At 34.7% G+C, this 18,102-nt stretch overlaps 1 protein-coding gene across 2 annotated transcripts in view; it reads left to right on the top strand.

Moving 5' to 3' along the window:
* LOC137057979 (bactericidal permeability-increasing protein-like) overlaps positions 1-6,195 on the top strand; it is a 130,693-nt gene extending 124,498 nt beyond the window's left edge. For both annotated transcript variants that reach the window (XM_067431098.1, XM_067431099.1), the window contains exons 10-16: positions 1,787-1,846; positions 1,932-2,099; positions 2,187-2,254; positions 2,363-2,405; positions 2,495-2,558; positions 3,006-3,082; positions 4,446-6,195. In XM_067431098.1, the coding sequence (XP_067287199.1) occupies positions 1,787-1,846; positions 1,932-2,099; positions 2,187-2,254; positions 2,363-2,405; positions 2,495-2,558; positions 3,006-3,082; positions 4,446-4,487 (522 nt within the window). In that variant the 3' untranslated portion in view covers positions 4,488-6,195. The remainder of the gene's footprint in view (positions 1-1,786; positions 1,847-1,931; positions 2,100-2,186; positions 2,255-2,362; positions 2,406-2,494; positions 2,559-3,005; positions 3,083-4,445) is intronic.
* The last annotated feature ends 11,907 nt before the right edge of the window (positions 6,196-18,102 follow it).

Below are 18,102 nucleotides of genomic sequence, written 5' to 3'. Positions count from 1 at the left end.
TGCTCGCCATTCCACTCCACGGACTGGATACGTGCGATATTCTTCTCAGGTGTGCTTCTCCGAAAGCCCTGAGCTCCTCCAGCACTGATGACGCCGATGCAAGTAAGTCTGCCCTACTCAGCCCAGACACTCGTGTCCGGCCAGGTGCCCCATGTGCATGGCTCCCCCTCCGGGTCACCCCCACATGTATATTTCCACCGTAAGCCTCCCTGAGTGGGTGTCTTCCCTTGGCAAGCCTGCCACCTCCTGGTGTTAAAAATCCACCTGTGGCTGGTACCCCAGTGATCTTCCATATGCAGCCCTTAGCGGGTCATATGTGTATTCCTAAATCCTCCCTATGGGTATGCATTATGTTGCATATCTCCACCTGGAATATGCCTCCCAGTGTACCTTGGTATCTCCTGTGATAAGTGGGAGGCCTTCGGCCGTACTAGTCTTACGACAGGGCACTCGTGCTTACACAGGGCACTGGAAGACAGCCAAGTGGCATGATTACATTGAGACCCCCATTCGTCAGTCACTGACGTTACTCGGAGTGACTGAACAAAAGGGAACGTCTCGGTTATGTATGTATGTTAGTCTCCGTTCCCTCCTCAGGGAACGAGGGTTACATACGTAACCGAGACATTTTACTGCATCTTCCTCGAGTGTGTTTTGATCAGGAGATTCAGTACTCATTCAGAATATGAGCAATAATGTCCCCTAGTGTCCGACAATGAAAACACAGAAACCCGGAAAATTCCTTGTTTGGCCTTGAAGTATTTTCTCACAAATAACGGAAAAGTCCATGTTTAGCGGGGAAAGAGTTAATGCATTATACTCCATCACATCTATTGCGGTCTCAAAATTCTGGCCTGGCCCTTCCCATCCTGCCCCGTCCCTTCGCATCCTATCCTATCCTATCCTATCCTATCCTATCCTATCCTATCCTATCCTATCCTATCCTATCTGTACAGATAAAAACACATATGCACACATAGCCTACATATTCAAATGCCTATAGGCTAAATGCACATTCAAATGCACATAGCCTACATATTCAAATGCCTATTTGCCTATAGGCTAAACACGTAACGCTTACATACATGCCGTTGCAGTTTTCGCAGATTTGCCTTGTTTGGGGTTAGTTCAGGGGTGATAATAGTATAGTTTTAAAACTATTTCAGAACCTATTTCATGGTTTGCATTCTCCGGCCAACAGGTGCTGTTGCCGTGCGGATGGGCATCCTGAATGCATTGTTTTTGTTAATTTATTTTAGTTGAGGATGGTATTGTTATGGAACCAAATTAAATAACTAATTTTTACAACAGAAGTTAATCATTCAAAAACCTACATTAGCTTTTCTTCTAAGCTTTTTCTTCTAGCGTTTATCAGTGTAAAGGTGCTTTGAAGCAATCAGTGTTGTAAAAAGCACTACATAAATGAAGGTGAATTGATTGTTCATCACAGAAAGACAACTTACCATGCACAATAGCATAGCACATTAATGTTAAATTAGTGAGTCACTTTAATGAGTAAATTATATGTTTAGCCTTTTTGCAATGCAATTTTCACAATCACTCTTGCAGCCACAAGAGATCAGCTCATGGCAGGATTTAGATGCTTATAGAAATGTCATCCAGTGTGATGCTGTGTCCCAGTCTTCCCCCAGATATGACCACCAAATAGAGTACAATGATGACAGAACAAGATGGCCAGATATAGATGAAGAATGATCTGTTGGTCTTTATTAGAGAGGAAACTGAGCGCAGCTACCTAAGAGACCATATGTTTGTTTTTTTGCAGATTCCCTCTGGTTCTCCAATTCATCTTAACACAAGGACATTTGGCACATTCATTCCTCAAGTATAAAAATTAAAAGCCATATTCAGTCATTAAATTCAAAGCACACACACAAACAAAATCCTAAGTCTAAAGTGATTTATTTCAGATTGCAAAAATGTATCCTGGTCTGATGATGAAGCTGTTGGTTGAAACAGTGAAGGAGCCGATCATTACATTTGAAAGGAATAACATGACTGTCCAGGCAAGCAGTACAGTGACAGCTTACGCTATTCAGCCCAACAGCACACTATCTTCACTTTTTGTCCTCAATCTGGTAAGATGCACCAGGAGGGATAACCTCAAAGTGAGTTAGATGTGTTATATATTATATTTTTGAATGAATCTTCCCTTGGACCAACAGGAGGGCAGTGTCAGTGCCGACATATATGTGACTGAACTCAAACTGGCAGGAAATGTATCCCTTAACAAGTGAGTGTTGGAGCCATACACACAGTCTATCCATATACAACTTGATGTTAGTTTATTTTCTTAAGTTCTTAAAGGATTGATATAAATGGCATACTTTTCTTATAACAGAATTTATATGAGCTTAGCAAAAAGCTATGTGGGACCATTCCAGGTAAGAAGCACTGCAAATTATGAAAAGTGTTTTTCTTACTGATCTGAAAGCAGTCATTCAGAATCTCATCATAAAATTTGAATCAATAGGTGACATCTCTTGATAATATTTTCAAAATAGTCTTGAAAGTTGCTGTGATTCCCAAGATAAATGGTAAGACTTTTTTGTATTATTTTTCTTATTGTTATTAGATAATTGTTAATTTCGTACAGTTCACTTTGTAGCAATAGGGCTTTTCACTCTTGAAATAATTAAATTAAATAATTAAATAACTTAAAAATAACCCTGTGTCAATCTATACTCTGGGTGAACAGAATCCTGAGTTATCTTGCTTCACGTCATAGCTCCATAGCTCATAATTTGGCTGATGATTGATAAGGATATCCGTAACATTCGAACACAGCACCCTACAGGGTTTTATAACTCTTGGTAATAAGCAGGGCTAACCTCCCCTCTAAATTATAATTGTGAAATGTTCCTTTACCCAGAGTTAAAGCAGGGTAAAGACAACCACCCAAGATTAAAATTAAAAAAAAATTAAGAGATTAGAGATTTATTTATATATTTATTTATATATTTAATCATGGACTTCCCTCTCAGCTCGTTTACAGGAAGGTTACCCACTTCCTGCCATTGGAAAGATGCAGCTTGTAAACAGTCAACTCCAGGTTTTAAAGGTTTGCATTAGTGTGATAGTATTTTATATAATGCCCATCTAATGTTTTAATAATGCAGTTTTTCTCAATTGCTTAAACACTATTTCTGAAACCTTGCTCCATTTTCTGAAACCATTAAACACAAAACCTCCTCTTCAAGCACTATTCACAAAACTTCTCTTGCAAAATGAAACTTTCGCCTCAAAACAGTTTTACCTGTGTTCAAATTCAAACACTGTTCTCAAATCATAAACAAAGTGATCAAAACGATAAACACTATCAAGCAATCAGTAAACAATACAGCAAAAAATATAAAACACATTGTTCAAAACATAGTTCTCAGGCAGAATTACATTTTTAATCTGAAAACAAATTTCATATTTTCTGTCATTGTCTTGTGATCATAGTAGCTCAAAATTGGTCTGAAATTATTACTACTCTGCTTTGCTTTGCAATTGTTTGTTCTTCCTCTTGCTTGTAGCCCTATTTTTCAACACTCATTCTCATGAAATGCATATACATCACAAATTGTATTTATTGTGCGATTTATACGGCACAATTATTTTTTTATGTGCATATGATTTGCATTGTCACCCCATTGGGTAGGTTGAGTTGTTTGGAGTATGTGTACATAACACAATATAAAGGACATATCATATGCACACGAAAACTGCGTAACATATGCACATAAAAACTAATTTTGGCATATAAATCGCACGATAAATACAATTTGTGCTATAGATATGCATTTTCATTAGATTAGGCTGATTTTTACAGTACTGCACTCTTTATCTCACAAACTTGTCCTTTGTTCTTTGTTGATATGAATCTGCAACGAGTTAAAATCTATTGAGCAGTCAGGAGCCTACTATAAACAAATGGAAAGCAACATGTTCAGGGCAATATGATTTGTTAATTGAACAGTATACAGCCTACAATGCACTGTACTTATATTGGTTGTCTCATCATTTGAAACAGGTTAAATCAGTTTTGAGTGGTTGTGTTCAATCAATGACATTGTGTTCTCCATTTGTATTTGATTGTTGCCACTTGTGTTAACCCGTATGAATGGCATGTGCATTAGAGAGCAGTATGTGTCTTGACAATGAGAACGTGTTTAGAGTTTTGCTGAAAAGTCTAAGTGAGATCTGCAAATTGTGTTTTACCATGTGAAATAGTTTAAGGTATTGACAACAGACTGCACAATTAGCTAAATGAGTTCAGACAACTGAGAAATTTGTTCAGCCGATGGGTTTTAGTGTTTTAGCAATTGAGAAAAACTGTAATAATACTAATAATAACATTAATAATAATAAGTATAATATTTTTTATATCGTAATAATTTACTTTTTTCTTCTTTTTTTTCTTTTCTTTTTTTGCACAGGACTACTTGTTGATTGGAACAGATGTTCAATTCATGGGATAAATTTCACCTGATTTAGTGAAGAATAAGAAATTAATAAGATTTACTACTGAAGATATGTTTTTAAAGGTGATTTTTTAAATTAATAATTTACATATTTTAAATTAGAATTCTCACAAACTCTATGAAATTTCTTTAGGAAATCATCCAATCTAATGGAGGTTAGTCTCAAATATGGTACCCTGGGTATGTATAGGGGAGCAGGGGGCACAACCTAACGCGAGGTTAGTTGTAACACTCATAACACGCAAAAAATAGCGCCAAAATTAAAAATTCTTTGGGAGATATCACTGAACATTTTTTTTTTACCTTAGCAAAAGTAAATTAAGTTTATTTTCACCTCTGTTTTTTTTTAAACATTTAAAAGAAGACAAATCTGATATTATTTGAATCTTAGATATGTTATTTAACGGTTGAGATTGTTCTTTAATGCTGATCTAACAGCAGAAGACACGAGCGGTTTAAACACGGTTTAGACACGGTTTAAATCCTAGCCATGCAGGTGGGGTGCATTGTAACGAGCCCCTATTAGAACAAAGATATTATATTCTATACTTTTAGGAATTATTTTGAGAAACCATGAGAAAATGGTAAATAAGGACTGAGAGTTAATGATCAGAAATTATTCTTTTTTATCATGTTTTTAACTATGCTGTATAGCTGTATTAGCGATGTGTTTGTTGTCAAAATAAAAGATGTGTGTATTTTTTATCATAAAAAAATGCCATTATTTTATTTCAAAAAGTTAGTCATTGTATTTTATTGACAAAACATTTTAGTTTGTTTTGGATATTGTTTTGATTATATCAGATATAATTTTAAGGTGTCATTTGCTCATGTTACAATGTGCCCCCTCACATGTTCCAATGTACCCACCTCTGGGGCACTTTTCACATTTCACTTCCATCCTTTTGGGATAAATCAAGAAAAAAAAAAGTATACACTGTATTAATGAAACGTGTGCAATTAATGTGGGAAAAAATAAATACTCTTAACCCCAAGTAGATTTACACAAACTGAGACAGTCAAAAACCATTAGGTTGTGCCCTACTCCTCCCTATTTGAGAGCTCTGCAATCTCAAACATGCAAGAAGGCAGTGGAATGTATAAAAATAAAACTGCAGGACCCCTTAATTCCACACTGAAAAATAACATGGCTTGCCCAGTGCTTCTGAAACTTGCCAACTTTGCATATTTTGTAAAACTGCCTTATTGGATTACATAAGAGATACATACAAAATGTTCAATGGTGAGGGGGTCCTCAGAACAAGTTTAGAAAGTACTGGTACATAGCCTAGCATAATTACAACGAATTTACAGCATAACTTTCATGTAACTACGTGTACGTGTACGTGTTTTTTTTTCTTTTCTTTTTTTCTTTTTTACAGATTTACAACACATTAATTTCTCTTGCTTGGCTTCAGCCTCCTCTTGTTCCTCTTATTTTTCGTCCTTGCCACAGATGAATGTTAAGAAAGAATCCCACATCTCTAGCTATTATTCTGTACTGTTACACTAAAAATACAGTACTTGCAGAAATGTCCTCACCGTTTACTCGTCTTTGACCCTCATGCCATTCGAGATGTATACTTTTTTATTCTAAATAAAGAATAAAGTTGTATACATAAATAATCTCTGCTAATGAAAATGCTTACAGTATAGATAATGTTAATTTTCCTGATAGTTACCTCTTTATTCCCATAATATTACATATTGTTCCCTTTAGTAGTACTTACTTTATAGTTACACTATAATGCATTAGTTAAACTAGTAATTAATTATTTGTTTATTCACAATTATGCACTAGTTAAGCATGGACACAATAGTAATTAATGATTAACTTAACATAATAGAAAGGGCATATTAGCCATTATTTACAACTTAATAAGCCATATATTATTTTTGTGTAGTGATGTAATTATATTTCTGTGCCATTCTGTTAAGTTAACTGAACAATAAGCTAGTAGTTATGTTTAATTACTGCTGATTTTGCCATTATAAATGGCTAAAATAGTGTAATAAAGCAAATTTGACCCCCTATTCTATAGTGAAAGCTTTATCCTCATCAATTATGGCACTTATTGAGTGATATTCAAGTTCACTAACCAGAATAAGCCAATAATTAAGCCTAACTACCATTAATACATACCAATAAAGGCAATTTATATTTTATTTTATACAATTCCCAGGGAAAGCAAGACTTGACAAAAATGTAAAATGTGTACCTTGAATACAATGTAAGTCGCTTTGGATAAAAGTGTCTGCCAAATGCATAAATGTAAATGTAAATGTAATTTGACCCCCTATACTAAAGTGAAAGTTTTATCCTCCTCAATTATAGCACTTATTGAGTGATATTCAAGTTTACTAACCAGAATAAACCATTAAGCCTAACTACCATTAATACAGTACTAATAAAGGCAATTTGACCCCCTATACTAAAGTGAAAGCTTTATCCTCATCAATTATGCCACTTATTGAGTGATATTCAAGTGTACTAACCAGAATAAGCCAATAATTAAGCCTAACTACCATAAGATAAGTTCTTATTGTTTTGCAGTTATGCGTATTTTTATGTAAAGTGTGGTTCATGAATATAATACGTACAACATTAAAAGGAATAAACATTCTACTGCACACTCGGTTCAAATGATTTACATTAAACAAACTACACCTTAAAACCCTAAAATGAGTAAGATTTCTGTAATCATTTAACAATTATTTATCATGTAATACTTATTTTGCTTGCCATGGGACACAATGCCTAAAAAGTACACCAAAATGCAACATAAATTCACAAAAGACACTAATTTAATTCGTTAGGTGTAATCCACATCTTTAGGATTCATAAGAGGAACTTCTTTATCCAGCGTTCTTCATCTTTGTCTTCAACAGCGACCGTAAACAATTTTTAATTATTTTTTTATTTTTTTATTATTAATGCCATAACCAGAACAATACAATAAGACATATACATTCAAATCAAAAATACAGAGTGATAAAGTAAAATAAAAATAAAAACAGTGCCAGAGGACAAGAACAAAATTATAATAAACAAAAGGACAAGGGTGCTATTTTATACAATGTCATACCTGCTTGCCAAGTTATGAGTTCTGATTAACTTTTTACTTAATTAGGCAATTACACAAAATCAAACAATAAAGCTTGAATTCATTTTTAAAACAAGAAAAGTTAGGTTTGGAGTCCGACCATTTCATTTTATGAATGTGAAATTTTCCCATTAATATTAATAATTGTATGAAGTATGCCTTATCTTTCTCAATCCCATAATCATTTAAGTATATTAATATGTCAAATCCACTCAGCTGCAAATTAATATTCATTTTTTTAAATTAAATGCTCCACATCAATTCAAAATATTTTTGTATATATGCAATGGAAAAATAAATGAAAAATTGTTTCCTTTTCACCATTACAGAAATTACAAAAGAGTAATCAATATCTAATTTAAAGGGAGGGTGAAACACTCAGTTTCAGTCAGTGTCATGTCAATCTTGAGTACCTATAGAGTAGCATTGCATCCTGCATATCTCCGAAAAGTCTTTATTTTTTTTATAATTATATAAGAAAGATGCGCTGTTCCGAGTCTTTCCGAAAAAAGCAGAGCGGGTGGGGGCGTGTCGTGTGAGCGGAGCTAAATAATGACGTGTGCACGCTGCTGCTATTGTGTTGAGTCGAGTGCGTCGTAAAGCTGTGTCATCCCTAACAGCGGGAAAAAAACTTTATTCAAAATAAAAATATGGCTTTTAATCAGATACAGCCATACATCTATGATCCGGAATCAGACCCAGAGGCTGCAGTTGAACAGGAGCAGCAGCAAAAACGACTAGAGCAGGACGTCTCTATGTGGTACAAGTTATACACTAACTATATAATATGCTTAGCGGCTTGTGTTATTTACATATTTATACTTGAATTATATTGTCGTATTTTTGTCTTTGAAGGTGTACATGTGGGAAGTGCAGTTGTGGACGTGTGTTTGTGTGTTTACGCGTGATTTGTGTAGACAATTGTAACGTTATTAAGCGGACTGGTTTTGCACGGCAGGCTAAGTTAGTGTTTACATAGAAAGACACGGAATAGTAGCGCATTTGAATGAAGAAGCGCGCTTATTTAGTTCAACATATTTCCCCCCTCTTTGTGTATTGTTGTTTGGATTGCTTTTACAATACACAAACATAAAGTTACACAAATAGTGGCCAGCTAAACAAATGTACACGCACTACACATCGCATGCTCCATTGATCAATTAACTATACGTGATCATGTTTAGGCTACTTGATGAGCATAGGCAAAAACACAGACATTTGAAGCAGTCTTACTCACCGCCTGCGGTTCTAACGTTGGGACCTTTATCGTTGGGACCCTCCATCCTTCAGCATTAGGCGATCGGAAAATCCTGTGTCGAGCTGGGCCTTGTTTATGAAACAGTCGGCACCGAAATGCAGCGAACAGATATAAACATTCGCGCAACTCAGTTGCTGATCCGGAAAAGCAAATTATATCCACTGTTGCCTTAACGCGGGGTTTTTGGGGAATCTGTGCAGGACTGTCTTGGTCTGGCAACCAAAAACGCACTTTTTTGGTGACATTGTAATTGTGCACATCACCTGTGCAGCAGCCTACGAGCCAGCGCTTTGATGGGCGTAGCCTGTTACTTTCACTCTCTCTCTCTCTCTCTCTCTCTCTCTCTCTCTCTCTCTCTCTCTCTCTCTCTCTCTCTCTCTCTCTCTCTCTCACGCTCTTCCGGTAAAATTGTCCGTAAGGCCCATACAAGGAAATTCCGCCCCCATTAACGTCAAGGGGACGCATGATCGCAAAAAACTTGCCGAAACTTATGACTAACCGGAAGTAGTATTTTTGACAAAGAAATACTCCCATCAAACGTCCACCTTAACTTTTGAAACTTTGTCCATGTTTAGTATGGGAATCCAAGTCTTTAACAGTGTAAAAAGATCAGTATGCATGAAACAGCATTTCACCCCCCCTTTAAAGCGTTCCAGCACATGTTTTACTGGATATATTCTATGCATTATTTTAAAAGACACTTCTTTTACTTTATTATTAATACAGAATTTATCTACTGTTCGCCAGGCTTTATGCCAATTCACATCTCCAAATCACAGAAGACCAGAAAAATCTAGCCGGAGTATAAACAATATTATTAAGTATGTTTCTAATATAATTATTTGAGACTCTACCTTGTAAAATATTTTTATTACCAATAAATATTTTATCCTTGATATCATTAAAATGTAGATCTTCCTGTGATGTATTCCTCAGAAGGATCAAAACTTTTCTGGGGATTGCAACCATTATAACAGCAAATTCTTTGGGTCTGACTGGTATTTTAAATTTATTTAAAAATTCTTTATATGTTAATAAAATACCATCATTATCTAAAAGCTGACTAACTAAAATAATATTGTTCTTGACCCAATAATCAAAAAAGAGAGATTTATTTTTGTATAGGATGTCTTTGTTGTTCCAAATATAGTATCTCCTAGGTGAAAAGTTATGTTTGTAGGCCAGTGTCCACGCCATGAGAGCTTGTTTATGAAATTTTGCAAGCTTAATTGGTATTTTGTCAATTGAATAATTCCACTTCAATAAAAATGAGAGGTCGCCTAATTGCTTGAATAGGTAGTTGGGAAAGGAATTCCAAATACTGTCTTTACTCGCTGTACTCGCCCCTGAATTGACAAATCCCTTTGTAACCACATATTAAACCTCTTATTGGTTTTGTTAATAATTGGATTGAAGTTTAAATTATTATGCAGATATTCATCTTTACATATAACAACTCCCAGATATGTTACTTGATTTGCAATTGGAATATTACAGAAGCTAGTTAAACCACATTCTTTGAGAGGAAACAGAACTGATTTATTTAAATTCATTCTTAGCCCTGATACATTGGAGAATTCTTTTATACATTTCACTGCTTTAATAATTTCATTCCTATCTTTCAAAAATAAGGCAGTGTCATCTGCAAACTGACACAACTTAGATGTTTTCCCTAATGCTGTAATTCCTTGAACATTTCCAGTTTTAATGTGAAGGGCCATTATTTGTGTTGCTAATAAAAACAAAAAGGGGGAGATCGGACATCCCTGTCTAATCCTTCTACTATTTCAAATCTGCCAGAAGTCCCCCTTGCTAATTTTACTGAACTGGTACATCCTTTGTATAAGGTTTTAATAGCGTTTTGAAAATAAATACCAAACCCAAAAAATTCAATTGCTTTAAATAAAAAGGTGTGTCCTATATGGTGTCAAATGCCTTGTGAAAATCAATAGATAAAATAAAACTATCATCTAAAACATATTCATTGTAGTCTACCATATCTAGTATCAATCTAATATTATTACTAATGTGCCTTCCTTTCTAATCCTTTTTTCAGTCTTTTGGCAAAGATTAAAGCAAATAATTTGGCATCATTATTTAATAGACTAATGGGTCTCCAATTCTCTAAATGAAGAATATTTTTGTTCGGCTTTGGAATTAATGTAATAACACCTTGTCTTAGAGAAGAGGGCAGTTCCCCCTTTTCAATAGATTCTATAAATACTGCTAGCAAAAATGGAGCCAACTTATCCCGAAACATTTTATAAAATTCACTAACAAGTCCATCATTACCTGGAGAATGATTATCTTTAAGGTTGCCAATACATTCTTTAACTTCCTCCAATTTCAAATCATTATCACAAAACAATTTCAAATCTTCAATAATTTTGGCCTTATCTTAATTGTCTAGGAAGTTATTCAGATCAGAAGATATACAATTGGAAGTGTATAGGTCTTTGTAAAAGTAACAAACTGTGATATCTTTTTATCATCCTCAATGACTGTATTATTAATTAACAATTTACTAATGGAGGTCAGTTCACCATTTCTTTTCTCCCTGTTCCAACCATTTATATCTTGATCTAATAAATGCACCTTCTGCTTTTTCTTGATAAATTGTATCCAGTTGTACTTGTAACAATGATAAATCCATTAATTCCTGTGTATTCAAATTACCTTGTTGTGGCAAAATGCAAATCTTGGTATAACCATATGTTTACCTTCCCATGTTGTGAGATATGCAGTACATGACATACATGTACTATGAGCTATACATGGGCTACGTGGCATCCTGACTTAAACAACGGCCTGTATGGAAATGTACTGATAGGGGAGGATGCTGCCAACAGTATAAGAGATTGTGATTTCTGTTATGACTTCAGTGTATGCTTGGTGTGGCCTTGTGGTTGCATCAACCGTGCCTCTTTCTTGCAAGAAACTTTTTTATTAAATAAACCTTTATAATTATAATTGGCTAATGTTTGTCTCTTATTCAGTGAAGCGACGGAGTTAATTATTTTGCCATTACAACCTTTACTGGACAGGCGCATTATTTCTTCAATAACACTATATTAATTTTGTCTTTTAACTGAAGCAATCGATTTCCCCATTGAAATAGCTAGATTCCTAATTGTGTACTTCATTATTTCCCAATGTTCACCATAACAATGTGTTATTTTAGCCTGAAACCAGTGCTTGTCAATTAACTTTGATACCATCATTTTAAACTTATGATTATCTGGACACTGTTCCAGTTCATCTGATATTATTATTTCAGAAATATTAATGTAGACTACATTGCATCTGCTGCGTGACCCACTGGACAGCGAAAGATATATACATTCTAGCGAAGCGACGACCAGTATCAATTTAAGTGTAGGCTAAATATGCTGCAGTGCAGTCATATCTATTATTTTAGACAGCACACTGAGTTTTGGACAAGGGATGAAGCTTAAGCTTACTATCTCAGCGCATCTGCTGTTTTGGTTGTTATTCTCTTAGTTTTTTTGTTTTTTGTTGTTGTTTGTTTGTTTTTAGATAATATAGCTTTATATTTTTTTTAGGGCAATAATTTTATATAAATAAAGGCAAGAATTTTAATATTTTTTAAAATATACTTGTCCTCTTTTTATGAATTCTGAAGTGGCATTTAAACCTATTTGCAAACTGTTTTAATGCTGCTCGGAAGATTAATACATAATTACAATTACATATAGTGTTATGAGATTAAAGATTTAAATATAATATTTTGAATAGGCCTAATCTTTTGAAATGCTTTTTATTTATTTATGAAACTATACTTAGATTATGAGAGTTATTAAGACCCCAGTAGGTGGCAGCACATCACTGTCTTAATAATAGGCCTAGTGAGTCAGTGAGTCATTCATTCAACCGATTCGATTAAAACGCTGAATCAGGAATGAAGCAAGTGGATATCAATGGGACATTGAATCATTCACTCAACCAATTTGTTTAAAGAATCAGATTTATTCATGAACAGCACAACAGTTCTGTGGCTTTATTTTGCAATAGCATTAATTAATTAGACTTTAACTTCATCCCTTGTTTAAAACTCAGTGTACTGTCTGACATAAAAGTTGTGCCTACTGCATAGTTACATTTAAATACTGATGCACTTAGCTACCTGTAACTGCATCTGCGTGGGTCATGCAGCTTTTGCCACACAGATATTGATAGTTGGACTCACTCAACAACACCAGTGGTGTGCCAGAGAAGTAAGCCGATGGGTAATGTGGGTGCAGATGAGAGGTAGCCTACATTAATATTTCTGAAATAATAAATGCAGCTAATATTTCTCTTGCACGTTGGTACACGTCAGCGTAACTACACTGTCACTGCAGCTGCAGACGCGCGAGAGTATTGACACTGGAAGCGTTTTTACAGCATCACAGCAGCAGCTCCCACACTAGAGTAGCTAGGCCTACATACTAAACTAAAAGAAAATGTTCATATTCATCATATTTTCTGGCTAGTTTACTTTATTTTTTATAATCATAACCATACCTTCACCCAACTGAATAATTACTGTTTTTTTTTTTATATTCGCTTTGGTACTATTTTCACAAGTAAGGTGTACATTTTCAAAACTCTTAGTACAAAAATCCATGATCACACTTGTTACACAGCTAGTCATTCTTTCAAACCCTGATGTAATGCTTTCATTCAGTTACACATATTTTTACTCCACATAATCATTGTTTCAAACACCAAATTAATTATAATATGTAATTAGAATATTTGGTTTAATCACCGAAACACAATTGTATGATCTTCTTTCAATTTAGTACTTTTAACAATCCGTTCATCCAACAGCAAACAGTGCAAGATACGTTTCATATTGCAGTACTACAGATGCCACATAAGAAAATATGTTTGCTTTACCTAACTTATGCAAATTAATCCATAATATTTGTTATAGTATCTATTTAGTGTGTTATCAAAAGGTGTGATAAAGTTATGACACAGCCATGAGGTTCTAGGTTCTAGTAATCTGTTTACAGTATCACATGGCATACATACTGTAATGTATAATGCTGTATTTGATTCCATCCGTCTTATCCATCCCTTATACTCTATTCTGCATATGTTCCCTCGCACACACAGACTGTTTCCTCATAGAAAGCAAAACATGTCCCCGCAAGGACAAGGATTTAGGATATTCCCATCTTTATTATTGTCCCCATAATGTAGAGTTTTGTGTATTGTACTATACAATTGAAAATATGCTGAAATGTTTGACATTTTTTTTTACTTTGATGATCTGTTGTGGAATTAGTACTATGCGTTTTGAAAATGTACACCTTGCTTGTGAAAATAGTACCAAAGCAAATAAAAAAACAAAACACTGTAAAACAAGTTTAAATGGATACATCTTCTACGGATATTTTGTATTCTTCGTTTTCTTTAATGACATAGGGCCTACTCCAGTTATTGTTAAAACACACCACACGTGCTTCTTGTGTGCATTCTGAGCGCTTTTTGTGTGATATTCTGTTTATTTGTCCATCAAAATTGTGATTTCACTTTACACCGACTGCAGCTGCAGATAGGCTATAGCTACATATTCTTGTTACATACTAAACTAAAAGAAAGTTTATCATATTTTCTGGCTCTTTTGCTTTATATTTTATAATCATAACCATACTTTCACCCAAACATAATAATTAAAACAAGTTTAAATGGGTAAATCTTCTACAGATATTTGTTATTCTTCGTTTTCGTTTTTGACACACTCGTTATTGTTAAAATACACTACACGTGTTTCTTGTGTGCATTTTAAGCACTTTTCGTGTGAAATCATATTTATTTTGTTCCTTAAAAGTGTGCTTTCACTTTAATTGAGCGTCAGCAGCACAACAAAAATAGGCTCGCCGCCGAAACCCCCGCTTCACTGTTGCTCGCGCGCTGCTCCTGCTCCCGGTGTGAATGCACTCATTGATTAACATGGGCGCCAGAAAAATACGCGCTGCTCACGCGCCGCTCACGCTTGCGGTGTGAAAAAGCCTTTATTCTGACCGGATCTGTGGAAACACTGAAAGCGGCACGGGCTGATCTTTGGTTGCCCAATCAGAGGAAAGAGGCGTTATGCCAGCCCACACTTTCGATTCCATTCAAGTTTCATTCCATATATTTAGACATTCATTCCATATATTCAGACTTTCATTCAATATATTCAAGTTTCATTCCATATATTCAAGTTTCATTCCATATTCAGACTTTCATTCAATATATTCAAGTTTCATTCCATATATTCAAGTTTAATTCCATATATTCAAGTTTCATTCAATATATTCAAGTTTCATTCCATATATTCAAGTTTAATTCCATATATTCAGACTTTCATTCAATATATTCAAGTTTCATTCCATATATTCAAGTTTCATTCCATATATTCAGACATTCATTCCATATATTCAGACTTTCATTCCATATATTCAGACTTTCATTCAATATATTCAAGTTTCATTCCATATATTCAGACTTTCATTCAATATATACAACCAATCATATTATAAATACTATAATTTCCTGAACGGCATGCCATAATATATATATATATATATATATATATATATATATATATATATATATATATATATATATATATATATATATGTGTGTGTGTGTGTGTGTGTGTGTGTGTGTGTGTGTGTGTGTGTGTGTGTGTGTGTGTGTGTGTGTGTGTGTGTGTGTTTGTATGTTACGCCTCTGTAAAAGAAAAACATGGACACGATGTAGCTTCAGTCAATCCAATGTTGTAATGTATTCATCATGAACAGCATAACATATATCACACTTAAAACACTTATTAGAGCAAACACTTATTAGCGTACCCACTTTGGGGGAGGCATGTGCCATCGCAGAAAGATTTGACCGGACCCACTCCATTCCTTAAATCATAGGTAAAAATATGTCCTGCTCATTTGTCTTGATAATTTCAGTGCAGTTTTCTAAAAGTAGGCTAAGGGCCCTATCTTGCACCCAGCGCAATTGACTTTGTACACCGCCGCATGTGTCATTCCTATTTTGCACCCGCGCAAAGCGCGCTTTTCCCTCCACAGAAGCACGTCGCTTAACTAGTGAATGAACTTGCGCTCCCTGGGCGGTTCAGCGAAAAAAAGGAGGCGTGTTCCGGCGCAAACAATCACTGGTGCTATTTTGCTGTTCCATTAAACAGTTGCGCCACTGACCAGAAAAAACCTGGTCTAAAGTCAGCGGCGCGTTGCGCGTTGTTCATTATGCTATTTTAAGGGCGCATGCTTGACCAAAATGTATAGCGTGCACAACGCGCATACACTTTGCTCATGAAATCTACACAGATGCAACAGTTATTTTTGCAAATCATAAATTGTTACAAAATATATATATATATATATATATATATATATATATATATATATATATATATATATATATATATATATATATATATATATATATATATATATATATATTAACACATTTTGGTGTGCCACGAAGATATATGAAAAAATAGGCATAAATCTAGCTTACAAATTATTCAGGCTTATTGTAGTAATTAAGGATCAGACCTGTTTGCCCAATAGTGGCAAATATATATATATATATATATATATATATATATATATATATATATATATATATATATATATATATATATATATATATATATATATATAGGGACATCTATATACAAATTGGTATATCCGTCAAGAACCAGGAAAAAAAATCGACTGAAAAAATAAAAAACTTTAACGTTTAAAGTTTAACCGACGCTATTTTGGGTGGGTTTCTCCCATCCCCATACAACACAACTTCTCTGTCTTTCTCTCCCTTACGAAAGAAAAATATATTTACCCATATTACTTGAAATATATTTTAATATATAGTAAATATATGGAATAATATATTGATGGTATTATAAAATTTATTATATATTCATGTAATATATTGCAAAATATACAAATGATTGCCGCTTTCAATATATTGCAATATATTGAAATATATAAATATTAATTCCCATATATGTTAATATATTTCCTAATGTATTGCATGAAATTTTCCAATATACTACGGTGGCCGAGACAGCTCAACACGCAGCAAATGAAGAAAGCACCAGCAAATAAAGAAAACATCTTCATCAGTTTGACAACACGCGCGCTGCAAATGTTCACAACGCATGCAAAAACAAAAACGCGCAGCAAATCCTCACAACGCATGCAAATTCAAAAACGCGCTGCAAAAGTTCACAACACATACACATACAAAACGCGCTGCAAATCCTCATAACACATGCAAATACAAAAACGCCCTGCAAATAACGCAGACCACAACGGAAATGTTTTAAGGGGACTCCTTTGAGTGACGAACCCCTACGGGACCTGCTTACTCGCCTGTCACTGTTGTTGTCACTGACCAGCTGAAAGGTGAGTTTGTTTGTTTTGTTTATTTAAACATCCTGAATGTATGATTGCATGGTCTTTTTTATACAGTGTAACAATATATTTAGGCCAACAATATCCAAACGACAAAGCAATTATACAATCACGATATAAAAGTAAACAAAAAAACCTCACCTTTCAGGTCAGTTTTTGAATTTGCCTGTGTTGTAATTTTTTTGCTGCGCGTTTTTAAATTTGCATGTGTTGTGAGGATTTGCAGTGCGTTTTTGTATTTGCATGTGTTGTGAGGATTTGCAGCGCGTTTTTAAATTTGCATGTGTTGTGAGGATTTGCAGCGTTTTTAAATTTGCATGTGTTGTGAGGATTTGCAGCGTTTTTAAATTTGCATGTGTTGTGAGGATTTGCAGCGCGTTTTTGTATTTGTATGTGTTGTTAACTTTTGCAGCACGCGTGTTGTCAAACTGATGAAGATGTTTTCTTTATTTGCTGGTGCTTTCTTCATTTGCAGCGTGTTGAGCTGTCTCGGCCACCGTAATATACTGCAATATATTTTTGTTTCGTAAGGGCTGCTCTTACAAGAACATCAGTCACGTCGGCTGTGAACCGCTACTGGCGTGTGCCTGGTAAATACGCCATAATAATAGCAATCCATAATGGAACTTGCGCAGCTGCTTTTAAAGGGAATGTTGGATGCCGCTCTGATTGGTTTATTCACGTTACGCCCAAACCACACCTATGAATAATGAAGCTACTTCAGACCAACCCATTTTAGATTTGCGCCGGGCGCAAGAGCCATTTATCCCGCCGGGAAAATAGCAACAGCGCCGAGACCCGCCCACAAAGTTACT

The sequence above is a fragment of the Pseudorasbora parva genome, chromosome 22 (genome assembly GCF_024679245.1).
Source record: "Pseudorasbora parva isolate DD20220531a chromosome 22, ASM2467924v1, whole genome shotgun sequence".
NCBI classification, from domain to species: Eukaryota; Metazoa; Chordata; class Actinopteri; order Cypriniformes; family Gobionidae; genus Pseudorasbora; species Pseudorasbora parva.
This window is presented reverse-complemented; position numbering and strand designations above follow the sequence as displayed.